The sequence below is a fragment of the Pollicipes pollicipes genome, unplaced genomic scaffold (assembly GCF_011947565.3).
Source record: "Pollicipes pollicipes isolate AB1234 unplaced genomic scaffold, Ppol_2.1 Scaffold_3447;HRSCAF=4054_pilon_pilon_pilon, whole genome shotgun sequence".
NCBI lineage: Eukaryota > Metazoa > Arthropoda > Thecostraca > Pollicipedomorpha > Pollicipedidae > Pollicipes > Pollicipes pollicipes.
Genome location: NW_023596297.1, coordinates 39,037,737 through 39,047,671, shown reverse-complemented (window position 1 = coordinate 39,047,671; position 9,935 = coordinate 39,037,737). Strand labels below are relative to the sequence as shown.

Sequence of the window (9,935 nt, the reverse complement as noted above, 5' to 3'; positions counted from 1 at the left end):
AACCCGAACTTATGATGCCTGCATGATACTGACAATTGAGCAGTAAGATCGGCGTCCAGAATTGAGCACTGCCGGTGTCGATTTCGACAATTATTTTTTCGGGCACAGCGCGGCTTTAATTCCATTTGATATTCTGCCTGCTTTCAATGTTCTTTAGCAGGCAGGTAGCAGATGACTCATGCTGTCTGGAAGACTTCCTAAAAAAAGCGCAGAAAATCTGCGGGCAGAGCTTTACAAACCTCCACGTGTCACGACATATTTCATGCTGGCACTGATTCGCGACATCAAATTCTTTGGAGGGTGTCTTACTGGTTAACTAACATTAACACATTAGTTTTATTTTAATGGCGAAGTCACACCGCGTTAATCATTCGCACGGAGATGTGTAAGAAATGGGTCCTCCATGCTTTTGTCAATCACATCAAAAACAAATATTTACTCGCCTCTAGTCTTGTCAGGGGTAGTAAGACTTGCTGGCTTGGTGGATGAGGTCGGCGGCAAAAATGTTAACTTTAACGCATGGTTTTGCGCCCAAAATGCTGTTGACCGGAAGTTTTGGTGCCAACCACGACAACATATTACGGCGCGCAATCTACAATCTCAGATGAGGCTTGAGCGGTAATGCATTTCTATCCCACAACAAAAGCAAGTCTTCCCGTAAAGACCCTTTACCGTTCTCTACGGCTTTATGAGATCTTTCTAAGGCTCCATCCCAAACCCGCGACAAAAATATCCTATGATTTTTAGTTAGTCGCTTGCCTCAGTGACAGGTCGCCGACAAATCAATGTATTTCCTATGGACCGGCCGGCCGGCCGATTCGCTGCCTTTACCACACCACTTTCAGTGCCTAAAACTAGACGGTAAAAATAATGAAAAAGATCTAGACATGGCGATTTATTTGGCCGCTAAGAGATGTTTCAATCGTTACGATGCAACTGAAATATATGAGGCTGGCAGTGACTTGCAGTGCACTGCGGCTTTGCAAGTGGCATTCTCATTGCCGTTTCATAAATACCTATCTAGGTTTAATTGTTGGGCCTTGTTGACTTTATTCATTGACAGCTCAAAGAAAGTTGGCGAGATGATCTAAGCAGAATAAAAATTGACCTGTGATTATTCAGACTGCCTTTCAAGACATAGAAGAGCAAAAGAAACGGCTGTTGATTCGCCGTAGCAGCCGCAGGCACCGGGCCTTCCTTACTTTGAAGAAAACGTGGGTTCGGTGCTAGGGGCTGCTAGCACTCCTCAGGGAAGGGAATGGCAGGAGGCTTGAATGCCTTTGAAATGTTGATTGATGTCATAATGGCTTTGTCCCTGATTGAGCATGGTTACTAGTCAAAAATATTTTTAAATAAAGGTCTGTGCCTATTTTCTTCTTTGTTTAGCCCCCCCCCCCCGAAGTTTGCGAAAAAGTGTGCCGAATCTGGGCAGACATGCATTTTTGAGGATATTGCATATATTTCACTGCTCAGTTACTCTCATCACACTTATCTTTGAAAACTTTGCCTCCGCTTGAAATACGATCATTTCATAAACGTTTTCCTAACATTGAAATTACAATTATTCCCACGTCACCCTTTTCCCATCATCAATCTTGTCTGCTGGAAACTGACATAGGCAATGATGTAGGTTATAAGAAAGCAATGATGGGTGGAGATTAAGGTGGTGTAGGAAATGTAGGCAATGAGGAGGGGGTTTAAAGTTTACATTGCTGTTTCCCCTGAACCAAAAGGTTTGCTTAAATGTTAGGTGATTTTGTGGCTTTTGGCCTCATTGTCACAGCGAAGCAAACAAAATTGACATGTGGGTCTTTCTGAGAGTGATTTTGGCTATTTGCTGATGGTAACACCCCTACTGTTACAGGAAAGCTGTGGAAGTGAGTGACTCTGCACTCATCATTCATATACATGATTTCTTTGCACCTGTGAGCAATGCAAGCGTATCAATGCAATATATATATATATATATATATATATATATATATATATATATATATATATTTCATTATCGTTTCTGCTTACACTGAAATTAAATATATTCTGAAGGAACCCTGAATATAATCACTACATATTTTAGGTGCAGGTTGTGAGGACAGACGGCCGAACTTAAATGCAGCCTACACTGGTGGTAGACAGCAATATAGTTTTTTTCTGCCGGTCGTGGCATCATGTCAGCGATGTCAATTTTTATACATGAGGAGGGAGGATAGCAAGCCAAGGGCCTCACAACCTCCCCTCCCCTAAATGTGGTTATCAACAGGCGTGGTCTGCTTTGTGAAGGTAATTTGTGTTCTTCATAATTTTTTCTTGGATTAAGCAAACCTTTATTTAAGCATCATGATGGTCATTGCCAGGTAATTAATTTTGTAGAAGATACATTTTTTGTTAAAGTTGGTCTTTTCTTCCAATTGTAATCTCCCAGCTAGAAGTTTTATGGGAAGGGGTCAGCATTGAAGGGGCCCAAATCAGCATTTGGGTCGAGCAGGGCCCCAAATAATGTGAATTGACACTCCCGCACCATGTATGACAAGTATTGCAGGCGTGCTTAGATTTCTTTGCTACCTTGTGGGTAAAGGACTATTCTTGCCTGTTGCAAAACCTGAGGTTCTGTGGAAGTGTAGGCATTGCCGTTTTTGCTGCGTCCAGTGTGAACAAAAATGTCCGTGTTGAAAGAGCAGAGCCCATCCTTAGCCTATTCACTACGTCCCATTTGGCCACACAGAGGCCCCTGTTGCAGATAAGTCAGCTTCAACTGGCCACCGTGGACGCTCGGGCTGCTTCAGGGACTCAAAACGTACTTACCATTAAAAATAATTTCAAAACACAAAATAACCTAGGCACTACCGAGGCCCCCTTAGACTATGTTAGAGTGGTGGTTAAGACGCGCGCCGGAGAAACCAGAGGTACAGGGCTCGATTCTCCTCGGTGCCCGTCCTGTCTGCCGGGATGGCACCATATAAGCAGGTGACGCCATACGGCGTGAGAAGTTCCGTGCAACGTAAGGCCCCAATGGTAACATCCGTTCACGGGCTGCTTTGACCTCACGACATTTCGTGTACTCCAGGTCCCTCTGTTCGCTCACGAGCCGTTTTACCTGACCAGTGCCCTTCTTGTCGCTGAGGGTCCTCTGGCTACTGAGGAGCCTCTTGGGGATGAGGTTCCCATTGGCCAGCTTAGGAACTTAACTGGTTATCCAGATCCCCTGGTGAAGAAGGGGAACTTTTAATCGCCTTTGGGACCCTCCTGGCCATCGCAGTGTTCGGCTGGCTGCTGATGGCCCACCAGCCGATTAGAGATCTATTTTGGCGCCAGAGCACATGTTTATAACTAAACGACCCTTTTGCACACCTTTTTTTGGGGGGGGGGGGCAATAAGTGCTTAGGGAATTGCCAGGCTACTGAGGGACCGTCCTCTCACTACTGAGATTATTTCTGAATTCTCAGGGCTCACGGTCCGCTCAGGACCTCATAATGGGCTCAAAATCCCTTATATCCGCGATCTGCTGGATATTCGTGAACCATTTAGCTGCACAGGGCTTTGAAGGGCGCATTTTGCCTCTCGCAGCCTGCCCGGTTACCACGGAGCACCTCATTTGCTTTAAAAAGCAGTGTAATATTATACGTGACCTTGTTAAGGAGTCCCTGCCTGCTTGAGGGTGTGCCGAAAGGCTGGGGCTCTGGAATTTGATTTTTCTGTTAAAAACGGAGATGCTGATAATCAAGCTCAAGTAAAACCTTGGGACACCTTCTGCGCGGAAGGCATGTTGATGTGCGGCTCAAGGAGCAGTGTATGCCGATGTTCAGTCACGAATTTACGTGTGACTCTGTTCGCGGGAAATTAAAAAACATCTACAGGCTATGGGTCAGGTATGGACATACGCATGAGTTCAACAAAACTGCCAATTTCGGGCTCTCGGTGCGTCCAAATAAACGAACTTACTGTTGAGCTTCTATATACAAAGGGTAGTAGAGACGGCTAGGGTCGGCAATAATTGTTATGCATCATGTTGGTGTAACACATGTCATTTCATTGGTCAAACGGCGGAAAATCATTAAGTTTGAGCGAGCAATTTTTGGTACCTTCGGTTCACCAAAGCATTTAACGGTCTATTAAAGTTGGGCTACAGTCGTAAATGATTGTTTTTTGTTGTTGTTTTTTTTTTGCTCAGTATGACAAAAAACGAAACAACTGGTATTTATTTTCGTCAAACAGTTCTGTGATCCCATGTTTCTGTGACCCCGATGCACCTTTCTTTCAGCACGCCCCCACTACCTCTCGGGCGGCATTTTGTACAGCCGCCTTCCGCTCAGTTTGAGCCCAAACCGGAACTCAAATATTACTTCTTGCTTTCCAGACAGCCTAAAAAACAGTTTAAACCTGTAGGTACCAATTGATGGGGCGCATCGAAAGATGCACAGCAGGTAACATATGTGGCGCCAGGATTGGAGCGTGCCTAAAGTGTGGTGAAGAATGCATTATGCTCGGGGTGGGGCTTGTAACGCACACGTGGTTTCCGTAAGGGGGCATGGCTTCGAGGAAGACGCATGTTAGACGTCATCCTCCAGCGCTGGCTACCACCGGTTGAAATTGTTTATTTGTTTATTGTTTATTTAGGACATACGCATTCCACAGGCAAAAACCCAATTACGGAAGCAGTCCAGTTTTAAGAACAATGAATATACGATACACACACAAACAAGAAACCCTAACCAAACACTCACACCCACACCCACACCCACACCGACCCACACCCACCCACACACCCACACCCACACCCACACCCCACACCCACACCCACTCACCCACCCACCCACACCCACACCCACACCCACACCAACACTCACACCCACACCCACACCAACACACCCACACCCACACCCACACCCACACTCACACCCACCCACACCCACACCCACACCCACACACCCACACCCACACACCCACACCCACGCACCCACACCCACCCACCCACACCCACACCCACACCCACACCCACACCCACACCCACACCCACACCCACACCCCACACCCACGCCCACATCCCCACCCCCACCCCCACACCCACACCCACCCCCACCCCCACACCCCACCCTCACCCCCACACACCACACACACACACACACACACACACACACACACACACACACACACACACACACACACACACACACACACACACACACACACACACACACACACACACACACACACACACACACACATTACACACAGTCGCGCATCAAGTTATCAAGAAAATGTTCTACGCTTGCCGGCGAAACTAAACAAATCAGATCGGAATGATTTTGTTTGATAAAAAAGTCAGTTGAAGGAAAATGCTGCAAAAATATATTGCAGATAGCGGGTAGTCATGCGACAAATCCATTTTTAACAGTGTTGACCCTTGCAAATGGCTGGTGGAAAAGGCCGATATGCCGAGAAAGCCGGACTGGTGTAGCCAGACTGAACAGTGATGTCAGGTGAGGGCAGTCAAGCCTGTGATGAAATACGTTGTACAGAAATAAGATGTCAGACTGAGCGAAGCGTGCCTTGATAGATGATGTTTTGAAGAAAGCGAGAAGACGCTTACAATCCATTGGAGGACACCGAGACTGGCTACTCGAACTAAACCATATGAGAAAGCGGTGTTGTAGGCTTTCGAACCGGGCGAGATGGGAAGCGGCAGCACCGCTCCAAATAACGCTACCGTGCTCTATCAGTGGTCTCACAAGCGTTGAAGGCACAAAGCAAAGCCTTGTGATTGAACCATGCCTGACGAGTGCACAACGGCATTTGCACGCTTTGCATGAGAAGGCCCAGCATCCTATTTGCTTTTGAAATAGCTGGATCTACGAGATTGGCAAAGGTGAGCTTGGTGTCCAGCAAGACGCAAAGATCGCGAATCTGCTGGCAGCTATCCAAGCGGTGACCGTGTAGTGCGTATGAATGGTGAACAGGTGAAGTGCGAAGGATGAATAAGATGGTATTGCACTTAGCTGGGTTCAATTTCAGTCCCCAATTTTTGGACCACTCACAGAGGCGATCCAAATCCGCCTGAAGTGTAAGACAATCTGCTACGTTGCCGACTTGGTGATAATTTTCACATCATCAGCGTACATAAAGCACTCACTCTCAATTTGGTCAGGAACATCAGCCAGAAAGCAGGCGAACAGCAACTGTCCTAGGATGCTGCCTTCCGGGACACCAGATCGCACTGGAATCCAGTCAGACTGTTTGCTGTTCAGCACTACACGCTGTGAACGATTGCTGAGGTACGACTCCAGCCAGCTGTACGCACGGCCAGTGATGCAAAAAGAAAAGCAAAGCTTGTGTAGCAGGAGAAGGTGGTTCACGCTGGTGAATGCGGAAGAGCAATCGGTGTAAACTGCATCTGTTTGTTTACCTTTTGAGATGGATGTCTAGCAGTGTTCAAGAAAACATCAAGGTTTGTGATGCAAGAGCGCTTTGGAAGGAATCCGTGCTGGGATGAGGGATGGGCGGGCAGGCAAACCTGTAATAGGCTATTGCTCACAATTTTCTCCAATATTTTTAAGCAGATGGGAAGCAATGATACAGGTCTGTAATTTTCAGGCAGCTTTTTGAACCCCTTTTTATGCACCGTATCACAGTCGCTTACTTCCACACGACGGGAAGGACGCCAGAGTTCAGAGAAAGCCTGCATATTATTTATAACGGAATAGTTAGCTCCTCGGCACATTCCCTGAGGATCCGGGCACTGAGCCCATCGGGACCACATGCCTTGTGTGCACTGAGATCATGTAACAAGTGTGCTACACGGCCATGTGGTACGGTAAAGCTGTCTAATCTAGGCGCATCGAGCAAGGGTGGGTCAGGCAATTTACGAACGTCAGGGTCACAGAAATGACGAGCAAAACACAGATTCAGACAGTTGGCACGCTGCTCGTCGCCCTTGTACACAATGTCATCGCAATCAAGGACAGGAGATATGTGCGCTGGTGACTTCAAGGACTTAAACAAAGGACCAATAACGTTTGGGTTGTCGAAGTCTCGCGCTAGACCCAACAACTACTCGCGATATTTAGCATCAGCTGCTGTTTTGAAGTTGGCTCCAGCAGTACGGTGCCTAGCGATATTGTCGGCGGTCGGAAGCGCTTTCTTACGTCTGTGAGCCATCTCCTTGTCACACAGCAAGTCTCGAACGGACCGGTCCAAGTATGGAGGAATTTTTTTCGGAGCTCAACAACAGGTATGAAGTCTGCAGTGGCGGCGAATACAAGATCGTAGAACAGATGAACAGCATCATCAACACTTAAATCATTTAGAATACACCAAGGAATAAGCCCGAGAGCAGTGCGCAGGCCGTTGAAGTCTGCCTGTTTGTAACTGTAAGCCTTAGATCGTATAGGGTGGGGGGCCGGTCCACATTTTACAGAAAACTGAGTCGTCACCATACGGTGGTCAGAGTTGAAAATACCGTTGCCGACCTCAGATACAGCAGCTCCACCATACGAGGTGGCGAGGTCCAGGATATCTTCCCCGCGCATTGGTGACGTTACAGATTGCACCGCCTCACACTCAGTGACAGAGTCTAGGAATTTGACGGCTCTGACGGTGCGCCTGAGTAGCGTAGCTTCGTCGCCAAATTCTGTAATGTGCTCAGCTGCCTCCGTTGTCGAGGTCCCTCGCCGTTTTTTTCGTTATCGAGGATTGCTTTTTTAGCGAGGATAGATTTTTTCGTGACAGCAAATCCAGCCGTAGGTCAAACATAAACGTGAGGCCACGGCAAGTCCCGAGGGTGGAAGAAGGTTGCTTTGTAGTTGTACTACCCTATCGTCCAGAGCCTGTGTGCCCGCATTCTCCGCAGCAGCAGCTATCCTGCACTAATTGGATGGCGTTGAATGAATGAACGCTTCGGTTTTGTGCATGATATTGCAAGTCGCGGTGATGAAAGACCCTTTCGGTGATACGCCGATTCCTGATGACGCTACTAGGTATGGACGTCATCGCCATGTCATGACATGTGGCGTCGTGTTACGCTGCTGTTGAGAAATTCGTCCGCAGAAATTTGGTCGGCAAAAAAATAACGTTTTTACCACCCCCGGGGTCTCGTTTCAGGCTATCGGCGGAGGAGAACGTCAACATCAGCACATGCCAAGTGCAGCCGATCTACAACGTGTTGCCGGACAACTACGATAAGTTTATGCCACCTTTCAGCAAGGGCAGGGCTCTTGATGTTCAGGTCACCTTCTGGATCTTGACAATAACGCAGATCAGTGAGATGAGGCAAGATTTCACTGTGAACATGTACTTACGTGTCTACTGGAAAGACTTCAGGATATTGTTTCCAGTATGTGAAGAGAAGCCCTTCATCATTCTTGACTTAGAGCAGCTGGACAAAATCTGGTTGCCAGACCTCTTCTTCAAGCAGGAAAAGAAAGCAATCCGACACCACGTGGTGCGCCGCAATGCTGGACTGCGACTTAACAAAGGAAACAGTAAGATAATGTACTCAGAACGACTGAGTGTTACCAATTTCTGCTCGTTTGATTTTAGATTTTTTCCCCTGGACCGTCAGCGCTGCTACTTGCCTGTCGAGTCGTACATCTTCAACGGAGTGTACATCAACCTCACCTTTAACTCGCCCGGCGTCTACTTCAACAACTTCAAGTTCAAAATTCCCCAGTACACACTGAGCTCGGTGGAGTCACATGACTGTTCATACTATCACATGTATGAGGGCGCCAACCTGACCCACACCTGCGTTCAGGCCACGTTCATATTCGACCGCCAGTTCAGCTACTACTTTGTGCAGATGTACCTGCCGTCGATTCTTATCGTACTCGTCTCGTTTCTGAGCTTCTGGATCCCGGTGGAGAACGTGCCGGGTCGCGTGGCGCTGGGTGTGACGTCTCTGCTCACGCTGGCCACCCAGTTCACCACCATGCAGCGCTCGCTGCCGCCCGTCTCCTATATGAAGGCCATTGACGTCTGGATGTTCTTCTGCATCGTGGTGGTCTTCCTGGCCATGGTGGAGTTTACTCTGGCTTACAACTTCAAGATCACTATGACCGGTAAATTTCGAGGTGGGGCAACTGTGGTGCCGTTTCGGCCAATGAACAAGAATGACACGGCGACTGATCTGCGCGGTGGAGACATCAAACCTAAGTCTAGAATGGTCTTTCTAGATAAAGAGGACGGAGGGGCATCCGTCTTCCGCGCTTTAGTGCTGTGGTGTGGGAAAAAGGTATGTTCGGAGGATGCGGCTTTCGTTGACAATGTGTCCAAATTCATTTTTCCGATCACATTTCTTTTATTCAACATTGTCTACTGGCTTTTTTACATGTCCCGTCAGAAATAGCTGAAGGCTTGTGCTATTGATCGTAGCGCCACACGCCGCCTGCAGGAGCAGACTGGGAGTTATTCGGCACGTCTGCGGCGAACCAACACAGACAAACCCTTGTTATGGTCCAGTGGACACAGGGACACAGCCGACGCGGATTGCCGGCAGCCGCCTCTACCTTCAGTCAGAATAAATTCAATGTAAATTTGACATTTCAACCTGTGTCCTGGACATACTTTGCTATTGTTTATCAATAATAGCCAAAAATTCGTTTTATGATGAAAGCCAGGTGATGAGCCAATATCATGGTTAACAATGGTAGACCGATTTTCGAAGCTGACTGATCGGAACGCGCAGTGAAGCTTGCAGCGTCAGGTGCCGAGCGGAAACGCTCCTCCAATGTTTGTGAGACTGTCGTGTTATCGGCAGTTGGAGTTGCAGTTTGATGATGCTATCGTTCCCTGTACGCCTGTATAGCCCTTCTATGGCTACAGCGACTCCAAACGATCAATGTTACTCGTTGTAGCGGCTACGTTGTAGTTATATGCACACTTTACAAATCCACGCGTGCAATATCCCTTGTTTGTTTTAGTCAAGTGAGATGAGTAAATGGCAT

At 47.6% G+C, this 9,935-nt stretch overlaps 1 protein-coding gene across 1 annotated transcript; it reads left to right on the top strand.

Moving 5' to 3' along the window:
• The first annotated feature begins 7,193 nt into the window (after positions 1-7,193).
• Positions 7,194-9,765, top strand: LOC119092533 (glycine receptor subunit alpha-4-like). Its single transcript, XM_037215492.1, has 4 exons — positions 7,194-7,225; positions 8,095-8,326; positions 8,555-9,050; positions 9,749-9,765. The coding sequence occupies exons 1-4, from the start codon at positions 7,194-7,196 to the stop codon at positions 9,763-9,765; spliced, it is 777 nt and encodes a 258-aa protein (XP_037071387.1).
• The last annotated feature ends 170 nt before the right edge of the window (positions 9,766-9,935 follow it).